At 43.3% G+C, this 16,804-nt stretch overlaps 1 protein-coding gene across 1 annotated transcript in view; it reads right to left on the reverse strand.

Moving 5' to 3' along the window:
• Positions 1-3,447, reverse strand: part of ANXA5 (annexin A5) — a 37,550-nt gene extending 34,103 nt beyond the window's left edge. Inside the window, exons 1-2 of the mRNA XM_063108227.1 lie at positions 3,322-3,447; positions 3,056-3,103 (exon numbers count right to left, since the gene is read on the reverse strand). Of these exons, the coding sequence (XP_062964297.1) occupies positions 3,056-3,064 (9 nt within the window). The 5' untranslated portion in view covers positions 3,065-3,103; positions 3,322-3,447. The remainder of the gene's footprint in view (positions 1-3,055; positions 3,104-3,321) is intronic.
• Positions 3,448-16,804: the final 13,357 nt, after the last annotated feature.

The raw sequence follows: 16,804 nt of genomic DNA on the forward strand, positions 1-16,804 counted from the left end.
TATATATAGATAATTCGGGCAACTTTTAACAGCTCTTTGGCCATTCTTAGTAAGTAATTTGAACTAGCTTGTATCTCAATTTAACACAGAAAATGTTATTGATCAAATAATCATAATTTATTACTTATTTAGCAAAGTTTACACTAAAATAACATGGACCTTATGGTTTCAAAGTATGTAAATATAAACTCATTCAAATGAATGGCTTCAAACCCATAAAAGAGTAAGTATTGTCCAGGAACTGTTTACATACAGGTATGTTTGTAATTTATATTTTTCTTCTATGTCATAGAAGAAATTATCAACCAGTGCCATCTCTTTGAGAAAGACTGGGAAACCTATCAGACTACTACTCTCCATCATAACAGTCAGTTGGCAGAATCCCACATACTTTGATGCTAATGGACTAGGACTAGGATCAGAAAGAGAAGGGCAAATCAAGTAGTGGTTGCCCCACAAATGCCTCCAGCTGCGAATGCATTCACCCCACATGATAATATAAATTCATTTTTAGGCAGTTCCCAGTACCATCTTTTGCCATAGTTTTGTTCCCCCATGCTGACATGATTAATATAAAATTTAACTGAAAAAATATTATACTGATATAAATGTGCATTTCTAATGTAAACAAATATAATACAAATATACACAAAGATCAATCAATACTTTCTAGTTAAATTCTTAAGAAGATGGTCATGCCCATGATCTGCATATACAGTAACTGGTTTCTGAATTTTTTGCAGACTGTTACAGGCAGGATAACACAAATAAAGAGACAAAACTGTTAGTATGGAAGACAGTTTTTAAACATGAAGAATGGACTGGCCCGTGGCTCACTCGGGAGAGTGTGGTGCTGATAACACCAAGGCTACGGGTTCGGATCCCATATAGGGATGGCCAGTTAGCTCACTGGGTGAGTGTAGTGCTGACAACACCAAGTCCAGGGTTAAGATCCCCTTACCAGTCATCTTTAAAAAAAAAAAAAACATGAAGAATTACAGTGGTAGGAAACTACATTTTAATTTTTCAATAAATAAGAGATATTAATATTTAAATTACATTTTAAATTGCCAAAATGTGCACCTCTAAGACTCAAGCATCTGATTCCATTACCTTCCAGATGGCCACAAAGTGGAGATCTCTGGTTCCCATATCCACAGGTCAACAAAAGGTACTATACCATAGAAACTGCAAAAACTAACACGGAAGCTACTCCAGCTGCCCTACTATTACACCAGGGTCCAAAGCAAATTTTAGACAGTAAAAGTGCAATTCTAGAATATGAGCATTCTGCACACCATCAAATGTAAATGTAAGGATAACAAAACTCCATCTTAATATTTCCAACATTACTTGTAAATTTTTTTTTTTTTAAAGATGACCGGTAAGGGGATCTTAACCCTTGACTTGGTGTTGTCAGCACCACGCTCACCCAGTGAGCTAACCGGCCACCCCTATATGGGATCCGAACCCGTGGCCTTGGTATTATCAGCACCACACTCTCCTGAGTGAGCCATGGGCCGGCCTGTAACTTTTATCATGACTAAAAGTTGTGGTTTTGATAGAAACAGTCCTGGTGCTGTATAGTGATAGAGACCACGTACATAATTTTATAATGCAAACCACCACTCTCCCAGGTTTTACATATGTAAGGACCTTTACACTATTATCATTCTTTGAAATCATTAAAATTAATGTGCACAACTGGAAAATGTGTTCATTTATGCTATTTGAGGTAAAGAGTCTACATAATGAAAAGGAATTGATTGAAAAACTTCAGACATCACCGGGAGACTTACAAAAGAGATTGAGAAACAGCCAAATGAGCAAGGATAAAGAGAATTATTCTTTGATGCTTGCTAAATCATCATGTACATCATCCCACACCAGCATATCAAGATAGGAAAAATATCCCTCAAGGAAGAAGGTTGATTCCACATAAAAGTATCCTTTCTATGGGGAAGAACCTAACCCAAACTTTCCACTCGAAGTAACATGAGAATTGGTTTATTGTAACAGTTAAGTGCAAAAGAGGAAGTAAAAACAGGAGCACTGTATAAACTTAATAAAGTTACGAACTCATCTTAATCCTACCACTTTCTCGTGGAAAGGACCATGAAACGTTATTCAATTTTGATAAGTCAATCTGATAAAAAGTGAACTACAAATGAGAGAGGGCATTTTTTGAGCACTTAAAACACTTGTTTAATTATCTGGGTTCTGACAAGCCAGTTAGATTGATAAGATCTGTGAAATTAGTTCTGGGGTGGGGTTTTTCAGCATTTATATCTTATTCACAAAAGATTCTACAAGATCAACTTTTAAAGACTGCTATATAAACTATTTTCTCTTTCCTACATTTTTGATAAGTATTAATAACAGCAAAGAAAGCTCATACAGTATTTGGTAATCAACTTCTGAAACAGTCCCAAGACATTCACTTTAGAACTCGTTCCACCAGTTCATTACTTAAGAAGACAGCTCCGCTGTTGAATCTCTGCATGAAAAGAAAAAAAAAAAAAAAAAAATCCGTGCCGACAACCAGCAGTTCCTTTTAGTAAAACTGGGCTGAGCAACTAGAAAAAGCTCCAGTGAAGCTCTACTGGGAAAAGCCAATGCCCGACAGTATTAAAATACAGGAAACTTTGAGAAAAAAATAAAGGAAGTCAAGGGAAAGCATACGAGTTAGCCTCACATGACCAGCATGAGCTGTTCCTGCTCTGGATCTAATTTTAACGATTCTTTGGATTTGGGGGAAGGCACTATGAAAAGGGAGCGCACAAAAACCCGGCCACGTCAGCAGCGGCCGCCTGCGCTCCGAGCTTCGAGGAGTCGCTGCAGGTTCCGGTGAACTCTCCCCGGGAAGAAGCGGGGACACGGACAAGGGCGCGGGGGGGGGAAAGGCGAAACCAGAAAGGCGTTAAGAGATTTCCCGAAGGCAGATTCAGTTCGCTCCTGAACTTTTTTGGCTTTCACACACATTCTAGAACTCCGTCGTCGCAGCTTACGAAGTGGCGCGTCAATCTGTGCGCGGCCCCGGGGCGCACGGCCTTACCTGTGCCATGGCGACTCGTCGGTCAGGGCAGGAGAAGGCGATGCAGGGCTGCGAAGACAAAAGGGAGACCGCTGGCTCAGCGAGCCGCTCGCAGCTCTGGCCCTTCCCAGGGCGCAGGTCTGCGGAGAAGCCCTAGACAGGGCCGACGCGCCCTCTCCCAGCTCCGGGGACGACTCATGGCCAAGCGTCCCCGCGACCCCGGTGCCAGGCGACCCCGCTCCCCTGCCCGGAGGAAGCCCCCCTCCCTGGGCTAGGCGGCCACTCACTCAGACAGGGGGACCCAAGTGCCCCGAACCTCCTGCAAAGCGGTGGATGGCGGGGCGGCGGCGCGCAGGGCTGGGCAGGGATGCGGGCGGGAAGGATCAGGACAGCTGCGCTCAGCCCGCTCCAAGCAACGGAAACGCCCGCGGCCCCGCCCCGACGCTCCCCGCCCCGGCCCGGCCCGCCCCTGCCGCGGCTTCAGCGCGCATGCGTGGGGTGCGGCTCATCCGTGGTGGGCGAGGCTGCCCCCGTGGCTCCTGCGGGCGTCGGTGGGGCCCGGCCGAGGCTCCGTGCCAAGCTGGAGGGGACGCCGCTCCCCCGAGGGCTCTGGGGACTGTCCTGCCCTCGTGCAACGGGAATAGCATGCGGAACTGGCCAGCACACAGGGTTTGGGGGGGGGGGCTGGAGCCGCCGTCCGCTGCGTGGCACTCCGGGGCTCCGACACAGCGGTGCGCGGGCATCTTTTTGGAAGGGCACAAAGTCATTGCGGCTAAGGACAGCGCATTTTTGACCATGGCATAGAAAAAGAGTGAAGCTTTGAGGGCCACTCGTCAAGTCGTTTTTCTTTAAGTTTGTTTAAAAAAAAAAAAATGTCAGTGATGGGCCCTCTCAAATTTATAGCCCTTTCGTAGCATATGTGGGATATTTCAAAGCCTCTTCCTGGAATCAGCTTCTGTCTTCAAAACCAGCCTAGAACTATAATATGACTTAATTTGAGCCATGCCCCAAATTAGTTCAACATAAAACATATGAGTATATAGGGGAGGAGGCGGGAGGGAGGGTCTACAGAGTACTGTGTTAGGATTCTGGAAAAGCAAAAGTAGAAAGTCCCCTTCTTAGACTTACTGGTGTGGGGGAGGGGAGGGGCCAGGGCGTGGGAGACCAGGTAAGGCAAGAGGACAGAAGCTTGCGACAGTAGACTCAGTGTTCTGGACAAGCATTCTAGGATAAGAAGTGCAAAATGCTGTGGAGATTCAGGCCGAGAGAGGAGGATGAGGAAGAACAAATTAGTAAAGATTGAACATGGTTTTGTATAGAACTTCCCATTTACTTTCTGACATGTGGGCCACGTGCTTAATCAGGCCCTGACAAAGTCACAGCAGAGTGGTTGTTCTCTGGAAAGGGAGGCAAATTTGCAAAGCATGTGGAGCTTGCCACTCCCCCCCCCCAATCAGGTGGCTTTTCCTCTTCCCTGGGACCCTCCTCTCCACCAGCCCAGCGTCTCTACATGATCTCAGGCTCCCCGCTTCGTCATTCCCAACACACGCATTCTTTACAGGCCCAGGTATATGAAAGCAGTGCTTTCTTCTCTTACCTTTTTCTCGGTCATGCTTTTCCGCTTTTTCTCCGCCCTTCACCCATAGCAGCTCCTTTAATCTGGCCTAGAGAGTTCTTTTTCTCGCCACATGCAGTTGAACTCCGTTTTGCTTCTCTCACTTTCTACTGATGGAATTAGACAAGACCTCAGAGAGCCTGTATTTAACACATCGATTTTATTAGAAAATGTCCATCATGGGTTAACGACTTGCTCTACGTCCTGCAGCTAGTGACAGAACAGATGAATAATTAGGCCCAGAGTCATGATAAACCCCATTAGTATTTCTTTCATTTCCAGTCACAACGATTTATTCAACTCCTACTCTGGACCAGGCACGGTACTAGGTGCTGGGGATAACGCAGTAAACGAAGTTCCTGCCCTCATAGGTCATGCATTCTGGTAGAGGAAACAGACAATAAGCAAATATCTAATATGTCCAGTGTGATGTGTGCTATAAAGAAAATAAAGCAACCAAAAAAAAAATTTTTTTTTTTTAAAGCAGTGCTAGGGAATGGGAACGAGGAGAAACACTGCATTTCTGGGAAGACGAGCAGAAACCTGAATTGATACAATTTAATTGCATGAGTACTTCAAAAAGTTTGTGGAAAAGTAGAATTAAAAGATAATACAAATCTTTCCATGAACTTTTTGAATCACCTTCATGTAACAATTATCTACCGAATACCTGTGGAAAAGGCATACATAAGAGTTTGCAGCTGGTCAATTGATCAGTTGGTTGGTTCAGATCCCCACATTGGCCAGCTGCCACAAAAAAAAAAAATTTGCATCCTAATATCATAGATAAAGCTGTATACAAACACTAAAACAAGAGACAGACTGTAGATCATGAAAGAAATGCACAAAATGTAATCAAAATGTGAATGGTTTCAGAGGAGGAACAACTAATATTCTGTAAAGGGATTAAAAAATGTATTGATATGGCATTTGAATTTGGCTTTGAGGGAAGATATTTTATCAGGCAATAAAGAGGAGAAAGGGTGGTCTGGTTAAGTAAACTGCAAACCAAAAGTAGGAAACTGCCTTTTTGTGAATGTGTGAATCGAACTTTCTAAGATGGCTGGAGTGGAAGGTACATAAAGAGAGACTGCCACATAAAGATTCTGCTTTGGAGGGTGTATTTAATTAATGGATTTTGAACAACTGATTTTTTTACCTACTGGCTGGTATAAATGATGAGCACTTAAGAAATCTTTACTATCTCTTAAAACCAAGTGTCTGTCATGTATCCCCCAAAGTCCCTAATCAATGTTCAAAGGTCATCTTCAGAATCTCCGCCAGATTTTCCAGTTAATTCTTTCATCCTAATTAAACTTTCTCTTCCTATGCATTCAAAATTAAAGTCCTTCTTACTCAGTGTATTGTCTTTGTGTTGTATTGGTTATAAGTATTGCATAATAATTTTGGTTTGTTGTATTATTCTTGGATATAAATAATGGATTTCAGCTAATTTTTTTAGATGATTAGGTCACATCGATTTTCTTTTTAGTGCAGAACTGTACCAAATGTCAGACAACTAATTTACAAACATACTTTTTGTGTGTTTTGTTTTGGTGGCTGGCCAGATCAAACTCTGGACCTTGGTGTTACCAGCACCACACTCTAACCAACTGAGCTAACCAGCCAGCCCCCTAAACACACTTTTGAAACTTAATTTATCTGTAAACTCAGGACTTTCCCTATTTCACTCTTTCCCTCAATTATTTAGATCATTCAGGAACTATCCAATTTACTCTAAACAAGTCACTGAGCTTCTTTGTGTTGCAGTTTTTACATCTCTCAGCTCTAATATTTTTATCATATATTCATTGCCCTACTGTTTTTCTCGATTATTCTGACCCATAAAGATAGAAAAATTAATTATAGGCTTTGTGTAAGTAAGTTTGAAACAACTTTTTCTTAAATTTTAGGAGAGTTGGAGTCTTGGTTTGTAGAAAAATATAAAATTTTCAACTAGTCTACTTTTTAAATCAGTTTTAATTAATGAATATATTTATTGCTGATTATGGTTAAAGAAGAAGGAAAGAAGACAGGAAAGTAAATTGCAAGAGGCAGAGAAAACAATAGAGAATAGTTGAGGAATAAGGGAGGTGATGGATGCAAAGGGAAAGGAGGACCAGCCCTGCCTCCCAGACAAAAGCTAGAAAGAGCACACCTTTTGAAGTCAGAGAGAACTGGGTTCAAATCCCCACTCTGCCTGCATGCCAGGCATGTGACTTGAGCAAATCATGTGATTTGTCTGATCCTCAGTTTCCTTATCTCACGTGGTGGTTAGGATTTAAAAGAACTAATTTGTGAAAATGCCTAACAAGTTGTAGAAAGATTGGTTTCATTCCCCCATGGCCCTTCCTCCTTCCAAAAACTCTATCATTCTCAGATCTATTCTGATGATTCAGCCCCCACCCTCACATTAAAAGCAAAATTAGCCTCCTCTGGACCCATTGTCCCACTGCAGCAGGACCTATCCTATCACCAGCTCAGTCTCTGAGCACTGGCAGGCCCAACTTTTGGGGTCCAGCCTGATGCTTCCTGGTGCATTCCCTGCTGCCCTTTCATTCTTCCCTCAATGGCCCCTATCAACATAACAGCTAGCCTATGCCCCCACCCTCTACACACCTCTCCATATGCAGGCCCCCTGCTTCCCATCATTTCATGCTAAGAACTCCAAAAGCATCACCTGGAAGTTAACTCAAGCCACCTTCCTGGCCTCATCTTGTCTGTGCCTGAAAGTCCCAGGATGAGAAGTGGAGGTGAGGCTGCATTTCTCTGCAGACTATGTCAAGTCTGTTCCCACCATCACCCCTACATCCCATCAGTGATACTGATACCACCAGGCACTCAGCTCCTGACTGAGGCTAGCAAAATCATGTTATCAAACACAGGTCCTGCTGCCTGTCCCCAAATAAAAACTAACAACTCAAAAGTAAAATGTTGATTAAAATGAAAGTCAGCTTTTATTCAGGACTACCAATGACCTGAGGACTAACCTCAGATGTTGGGCTAACCCATATCTCTGGTAAACCTGAAGGAGAATGGCCAGACTAAAACCATCTCCAGGACTCAGGTTTGCTGAGGAGTTTTTAAAGAGGGGTTGAGGGAACAGAATGTGCGAAGTGAAAAACAGGAGGGAGGGGGATGTGAGCTGTGTGGGCTCCGTGCAAGGAGCCAGGTGCAAGGTCTCACCAGGGCTCCAGCTGGTTCCTGCTCCCATCCTTGATTTTATCTCAAAGTCCTGATTTGGGGTGGAATCAGCATAGCTTTATTGTTGTCTTCCTTGGTTTTTCAGGGTCTGAATAGTGTATGTCTTATAGCAAATCTGCAGCTCCAGACTGACTGAAAAACAATTTTACATTGATGTAAATAATGTCATCTTGCCCTTTAATCAAGGTTCAAAATCAAATAACCAAGGGAAAAGAGGAAACACAGAGAAATACATGCTAAGAGAAAAACTGTGTCCTTTTAAAATCTTCCTATAGCCCAAGCAGTTTTAGATCACAACATGGCTTCAGTCTTGCTCACTCCAACAGTACTAGAATGCAGCTTTATTCTAGCGGTTCCCCATACTTACCCTTTAGATTTAAGTGGTAGTAGTATCCTTGGGGAAAACAGGTATCTCAGTCCATTTGCTCTACTACAATAAAATGCCACAGAGTGAGTGGCTTATAAACAACAGAAATTTATTTCTCACAGTTCTAGAGGCTGGGAAGTTCAAGATCAAGGTTCACAGATTTGGGGTCTGGTGAGGGCCTGCTTCTTCACAGATGGCCATCTTCTCGCTGTACCTTCACATGGTGGACCCATGGTTCACTAGCTCTCTGGGGTCTCTTTTATAGGGTCACTAATCCCAATCATGAAGCAGAGCCCTCATGACCTAATCACCTCCCAAAGGCCCTACTTCCTAATGCCATCACCTTGGAGGTTGGCATTTCAACATATGGATTTGGGAGGAACACATTTAGACCACAGCAACAGGTCAAGATATACTCTCAGACCTCATCCTGAGCAAACAATGCTAAATGTCTCCTTATTGAGATCCATGTGCTCACCAAGAAATTAAAAACAGAGACTTCTCAGGAGATTTTTGGCTTCAGATGTCCTTCAGATGTTTTTACTCAAAACATTGGTATTTATCCAGTAAGACGTAAATAAACTTCCCTAGCAGGAGACTGGAATGCAGATCTTGGGTAAATAATTAGGATATCTCATAGGAATCTTGAAGGCAGGATGTTTTAGGCTTGATTAAGATTCTCAAAGCTGGTAGTAAAAGGAGCAATATAAATACAAAGCGTACTATAAAAAGACAAACATCCTGTCTATCTTGCTTATAGCTCAATCCCCATCACCTAGCACAGTGCCCAGCTGATTAATGTTTTGAATGGTTGAATGAATGGAAGAATGAATGCACAAGTTTCTGTGGGGTTTTTTTTTTTTTTAACAAAGTTTGCTATTAACTGCAAATGACTGGCATTCAGAATGATCAGGAGATCAAAAGAGTAAAAAGGAAAACTTGTAAGAGAGAATTTTGCCAGAGGCACAGATGTATTCTCAGGCATTTCAGGATTGTGAATTCTGGAGAGGACTCATCTGTGTTTGGGTAAAGTCTTCATTTTATGATCTTACTAGTGTATGACCTTGGACAGTGACTTGATTTTTCCTTATTTGGGGTAGTGGTAAGGATTAAATGAGCTGATCTTTAATGCCTAAAATAACAGGAAGATAGTTTCAAATTCTCATTCCTCTTTCTCCTTCCAAAAACTCTCACTACTAAACCCCACCCTCATTTTCCATGCTGATGATTCAGTCCCCACCCATCCTACTCAGAAACCAAAATTAACTCCTTCTGAATCCACTGCTCTCCTATGGAGGCCCTATCTATCACCAGCAATTTGTCAGCACCCACACACACCCCAGCCCACTCCAACTCTTTGGGCCAGTTTGATGGTCCTCTCAACACTGATATCTTTGTCTGGGGTTTTTATCCCTTCATTCAGCAAAGTTATTATGTCAGTCCCTGTCATGGACCATAAGAATACAGTGATTTAAATATATATATATACACACACACAGAACCTCTCTAATTAGAGTGCTTAGTCTAACAGATTAAGTGAAATGACACAGCAGAATTCTGCTATCATAAGAGATAAGAGAAGTAGCCAGTAGGCTTCAGGAGGTTCCTGCTTGCAATGGTTAATTTTATGTGTTACCTTAACTGCCATACCCAGATATCTGGTTAAATGTTATTTCTGGATGTGTCTGTGAGGGTGTTTCTGGAAGAGATTAGCATTTGGATTGGTGGACTAAGTAGAGCAGATGGCCCTCTCCAGTGTGGGTGTGCATCATCCAATCTGTTGAGGGCCTGAATAGAACAAAAAGGCAGAGCATAGTTGAATTTGCTCTCTGCCTGACTAGTGAACTGGGATATTGTCTTCCTGGTCCTCAGGCCTTCAGACTTGGACTAGAATCTACTTGTCATTGGCTCCAATGCTCTCAGGCCTTGGAACTACACCACCAGCTTCCCTGGGTCTCCAGCTCACAGATGGTAGATAGTGGGATTCCTTAGCCTCCATAATCATGTGAGCAATTCTTTATATTATATATCCCCATATCCTATTGGTTTTATTTCTCTGGAGAACCCTAACACTAAAGTGAAAAAAAACTTTTGTCTACTCACACAACACTTCCGACACCAAATGTGTGGGGTTTTCCCTCACATTAAGTGATTCTTCAACTCTCCAGACACCAACTGGGTGTCCTACAATTCAGTTATGCACTAGCTACCTGGAAATAATGCATACCCCACAGGTTAAGGGCTTAGTCCCACAAGACTGCCCCCTGTTTCAGATGCCCATTGTAAGTACCAAGTTATCACTGTTACTGGACCAATTTCTTGAGTCTTGAAGACATAGAAATAAACAATGCATCCAGTAGTAAAGCAAGCAAAGCTTTAATTAAAGAGAAGAGAAGGGCCAGCCCGTGGTTCACTCAGGAGAGTGCATTGCTGATAACACCAAGGCCACGGGTTCCGATCCTATATAGGGATGGCCGGTTAGCTCACTGGTTGAGTGTGGTGCTGACAACACCAAGCCAAGGGTTAAGATACCCTTACTGGTCATCTTAAAAAAAAGGTAAAGAGAAGAGAGCTTATGAATAAGGGAGATAGCTATAGGAAAGCTAGCTCCCCAAGGGGAGCTGTTCAGTATCCTTTATAGGGCAAGGGGTGCAGGCCAGTGTCATCATTCTGTACCTCTGGAAGTTGTCCATTCTGTTGTTCCTGGTTGCAGCATGGGCACATGCTCAATTAGGGCTTTGGTTGTCGGGCCTGCTCTGTAGGTCCAAAATGGTGGTGTTGCTCTCTACTGCCACCCCAAGAGGATTGTCGTAATGGTCATCTTGAAGCTTTGTGCGCACGTGGGAGTCAAGCTAGCTGCCTAAGATAAGTTAGAGAAGGGCTTTCAAAGACAAGCAGCTCCTCAATTGACATCAGTATCTCACTTTGATGATTTCTGGTATTTTTACAGTGGTCGCAAGATGGTCAGTTCCAGGAGCATCTTGCATCTTGCATGTAACTCCTAACGGGGTCTTAAGGTTAATCTGTAACTTAATCTTTACAATTACGGAAAAAGATAGAGTGGGTACATAATGATATAAGTTTTAAACAAAGCTAACAGTTTTGAGAAAGGAAATGAAGAGGACTTGCCTTCTAAATGATAGTGAAGGAAATGTGTTTTAGTCACTCTTTCACCTTGGACTCTACTGTTCTTTTAATAGTTCCTCGTCTTACAATCTAACTCCCTCTCTCTAATTCCTCACTGTCCTCTATGTTCTCTCACTACCCAACCACATCTGCTATAATTACTGTTTGACTTCATGCAAACCATCAGCCTCTCTTTTCACCTTTTCTCCTGCTTCCAGTCTTTTCTCTCCCCAGCATACAGCCTCTATATTGAGTCACTTCATCTCCCATTGCGTCCTTTTCCTCACTTCCATACTCATCTGTTATCTTCACACCCCCAGCCAACCCCACCACCACTGCCCAAATAACCGAGGGTACAGAGTCTCCTAAACGCCCAGGTGCTCACTGCCACTAAAAAGGTCAAAAACAAAAAGTGAACCAGTCATAAGCCTTTGTTCTGAGTTTCCGATCTTACAGGACGTGGCAGGAAGTCATGAACCGTGGAATCCTAGACTGCCCTCAAAATGTTTCAGCTAAAACTAAAATACAGCCCCCAGAGATAAACTTTGGTGAATCTCTGCCCAAGGAGGAGTCAGCATCTCCACACCTACCTGCCCCTGCCCCTGTTTTATGTCCTGAGTCAGCCATGACAGAAAGTCTCAACTCGCCACCTATTGACTATAACCTGTACTAGCCAAGGGCTCAAGTTTTAGCCCATGTGACAACTTCCTGAGGTCTCATTGTTGTCCAAAGGTCACATCCCTTCCCAGGCCCAAATGCAAATTTGGCTTCAGAACTGACCAATGAACTATGTCCCATAGTCACCCAATCCAAATTGAACAAGTTCGTATCCTTCATTTACACAAGAGAACCTCAAAGAGAACTTGGATGGAAGTTAGGTGGGGACTCAGGCTATGTAACATGTTCCCTTTCCTTTGTTCAGGGAGACACTGCTTTGGGAGTTCTCCCTAGTGTTCTCCTTACTTGCAAGTAATAAAGTCTTCTCCTCCTGCCCTGGTCTTGATTGTACTCTCTGAGGGATGGGCCCCTGTTGTCCAGTAACACCCCTGTGTGCCAGCTGCTAAGTGCAGTTGGACACACTAAATCATACACAGATTGGCCTTATGACAAATTTGGGGTCATGTCAAAGAAAACCAGAACAAGACAGAAGTTAAAGTGGTGAAGACAATTTTTTTTTCAGTACTACTGCAGTAGAGGAAGAGAGACCTCAGTTCAGAACTGGGATCCATTCTTGATACACCAAGGATAAGTGGGAGTTAGGCAAGGATCAGGGAGTCAGTGGATGGAAATTTGCTAAGAGAACACATCAAGTCTGGGAGGAATTCTGGCTGAACCAACCTAACAGGATTCCTGCTGAAGACAGGCCAGGGTGATCAGATACAAAGGGTGGAGAGTGAAAAGTTTGATCAGATATCGAGGGTGATCAGTATCAAGGGTGAGGGGTTCTTGATAAACTGCCTTGGCATCATTGTTTGCCAAAACTGGATTTTGCAAGGAAGTGCACACATGAGCCTAGGAGAAGGTTCAGAAGCCTGACTAAAGTCTGGCTGAATGGGGGCTGGCTGGTTAGCTGAGTTGGTTAGAGCATGGTGTGGATAACACAAGGTCCCAGGTTTAATGCCTAACCTTGCCTCCTGCCAAAACAAGAACAAAAATAAAAACAAAAAACTTGTTAGGCCATGACTGAGCTACTGCCACCGGAAGACCCCTGGGCTCCCCTCCCAGAATGAGGCCCCCCTACACGCCCCCCTCCTTCCTCCTCTTCCCACCCTATACTCCTCTCCTTTCCTCTCTCCGCCTCCCCCCAACTGCTCTATAACATCTTAGAATGTAAAAAATATAATAATAATAATAATAAATTAATTTAAAAAAATAAAAGTCTGGCTGAGCAAAGAATCTTTATCAGTCATCAGTCTCAACTGGGCCCTCAGCTTTTCTTGGCAACCCTTTAATAAGTCCCCACTCCGCTCTTTCTCCATCCCTCATGATATTTATTTTCACCTTTCACCGCCCTCCTTAAGATCCTAGCCTTCACCCTTTCTCCCAGCAGATGGCCTTAACTCCTACTTAAGCCTACTTGCCCTGACTCCTCATCCTATAGACCTACAGACTCATCTTCACCCACACCCGTTCTTACCTCCTTCTTTCTTGCCCAGAGGTGAGAGATCCTTCTTCCTGCCTCAGGTTTAAGGTTTATCTCCCAGGATTATGATCTTGCTCTCACCTGTGTTTAAATATTTTTCCTCCACCAGCTTCCTTCTCTCAGCCCAAATTAACAAAACTGTTTAAGCCAAGACTCTCTTATCTGCAAGTGACAGAAAACCAACTCAAGCTAGCTCAGGTTAAAAAAAAGGGGGAGAATTTCTTTTTTTCTTTTTCTTCTTTTTTTATTTTGAAAGTGTGTCTAGCAGGACCCTTAACTGCAAACAGCAGAACCCATTCTAACTAATTTCAGCAAAAAAGTTATTAAAGAACTATAGATAGCTCACACAATATCTGGCAGGACCAGGAAATGTGGCTCGGTGGCTATGTAGTCTGGACAGTGCCCAAATCACATTGCCAAACTCTCCAGGGAAGAAGCCACCACTGGTACCACTGATGCTGGCATAGACAAATTGCTGGCACATCAGAGTGACTGTCTCTGAAAGCTCATGGCTCTTCACCCTGCCAGCATCACCAGAAGGTGGATTCCATGTAGTGTCTGTGTCCTTCCATTGCTGACGTGGTCACACCACTGTCACTTCACACACATGCACTGCTAGAGTGCTCCACATCACTGCCACCTCTCTCCGGGGTCTCTTCTCCATTGCCAAGAATACATTTCCCAGAATCCCTTGTTAGAATTTGCCAACGAGTGGCATTTGCTGAGATTTGGAAGGCAATGGAGAAGGTGAGAGTTGCAGTCAGAGGCGGGGGCCAACATTCCCAGCAAGTTCCTGAAAAGTTCTGGGGAAGCAGAAGCTCCCAATATCCTTGAGGCTGCAGAAGGAGACAGTTGGTGATCTCTTGAGGACTGCAGCAGCTTCCTGACAATCTGTTGAGAGCCCAAACCTTCTTTGGTTCTTTGGCAGTGGTTTCCCTGACCTTCATGCCCCAGTTTTTCTAGAAGTTGGTTAAGCCACTAACACTCTTTACTAACACTTTTCATAACTGTGTTAGATGGAAGGGGTTCTCTTTTCTTAACTGAATCCTGACTGATTCTACTGATTTGGAGCCTTGGTAAAAAATAACGAGGCTGCTGCATAAATCTGGAAGTTACAGTAAAATAGTAAAGGACACCTCATCAGTGAAGCATAGAAGGAGACATCAACTTGAGAGATGTCTGGTGGAGAGGCTTCTTAAGTCACCGCAGTCCTCACAGGAGATGCCTGGGTTCGTGGTGATGGTATTCTACCTAGGGCGAGGTCCTGCCAGATTGACTCAACCACACCACTGAATCTACAGCACAATTACCTTTCCCTTTCACAAACCACATGGATCTAACCTCTAAGTTTTGTTTTTGGGTTTTTTATTTTCATTTTTATTTTTATTGTAACATAGTTGATTGCACTTATCTGTGGGGTACAGAGTTGAACATCAGTACCTGTGTGCTATATGTGATGCTCAAATCAGAATAATGATTATATTCAACAAAATACGATGTCATCGTTTTTTGTGGCCCTTTACCAATTCCTCCCTTCCCGCTCCCGCCCCCTCCTTCCACCTCTGGTAATCTCAGTAACCTCTAAGCTTGGACAACTTCTTTTTTTTTGCCACCTTCATGAGCCTGCTACTTTGCCTATAATTTTCTTATGAGGTGCACAGTTACTTTGCAATTACATACAATGTTTAGGATCCAGGAGGGACTGAGTAAGGCAGGCCTTCCCAGCCTGACAGAATTACTAGCTCCTGAACCAAAATCTCCCATGGCTGCTTCTGATTGGTGGAGCCTAATTGCATGCTATTCCTAGCTTCAAGGAGGTGCGGAAGTGAGTTCTAGCCTCAACCTCATGAAAGCAAAATCCTCCATTTCCACATTAAGTTCCTAGAAATGAGGAAAAAAAGAGAGAAAGAAATGCCAGTAATGGGAAAGATGACTGATGACATGCTCAGTGCTCTCTCTGTCTCGTGTTCCTTTCTCATAGACCAGCTTTCTCCTTGTGGCAAAAACATGGCCACAGTTCAGGCTCACATTCTTCCAGCTCCACGAAAGCCTTCTTTCCCAGGCTCAACATGGAAAAATGTGGTTGGACCAGCAAGGTCACAGACCCCAGTGACAGCCTCCACTAGAATCACATGATCTGATGTAGAATTTCCTAAAAGAAAGAAACTGACCTTGTAAATTAATTTCTCAACCATGGCTCTATTTACATTTTGGGTTGGATAATTATTTGTTGGTGGGGGGCAATGGAAGCTATCCTGTCCATCATAGGATATTTAGCAGTGTCTCCAGCAGTCTCTATCTACTATTTGCCAGTAGCACACTCCCTCCCCAGCTGTGACAAACAAAAGTGTCTCCTGACATTGTCAAATGTCCTCTGCTGGGTAAAATTACCCACATTTGAGAACCACTTATTTCTATAAGGGATTCCTTGCTGAGCTACAGTTCCATCTCCATTTCTTACCATGTCACCCAGCCTGCAGCAGGCCTGACTATAGCAAACCACACTTCCAAATCCCCATCTCCAGTTCAGACTCCTCTCCTGAGCTCTAGGCTAATATACATATCTACCTGCCTGCTATTCATATCTCAACCAAGATATCCCACAGCTAACTCAAAACCAACATGCCCAAGCCGAACTCAACATTTTTCCTCCGAGAGCAGCTTTTTCTTCCACACTCCCTGCCCTGCTTAAAGACATCATTGTTGATCAGTCACTCAACCAGAATCCTGGCAGTATTTCTGGATCCTTCACTTTCCCTCATCAACCCCTTCCCCCATCACCACATCTAGGAAGGCAGATTCTAATAACGCCTTTCTTATGTTGTTTTAGCTCTCTCCTACCCACTTGCTATTGCAGTAGTTTTCTAGTGGCCTCTTAATTTCTCCTCTCTAATTTACCTTACCAATTGCTTTAAGATTTACTTTTCTCTAAATGCCAACCTCATCATGTTATTTCACTCTTAAAATTAATAGATTTTTAGCAGATCCAAATTACTTGTGGAAAATAGAATTCTTTAGCAAGATGGACAGTGACCTTCCTGAACTTTTCCACGTCCTCATCTTGAACCTTACTCCCACCCCCTGCTTTCTTGCTAGCAAACTACTTAAAAATCCTTGGGTTTGCACTTGTTACCTACCTTGCCAGCTCACACACCCTCTCAAACATTCTCTTAGTTCACCTGTTGAATTCCTACTCCTCCCTCAAGATCCACTTCAAGCACCTTCTTCTCTTGATTTTTTCTCCTAAAGCTAATCCTTGACCATATGTTCCAACATTTTGATTGCAACCTCATGAGAAACCCTGAGCCACAGCCA

Source organism: Cynocephalus volans, chromosome 9 (genome assembly GCF_027409185.1).
Source record: "Cynocephalus volans isolate mCynVol1 chromosome 9, mCynVol1.pri, whole genome shotgun sequence".
NCBI lineage: Eukaryota > Metazoa > Chordata > Mammalia > Dermoptera > Cynocephalidae > Cynocephalus > Cynocephalus volans.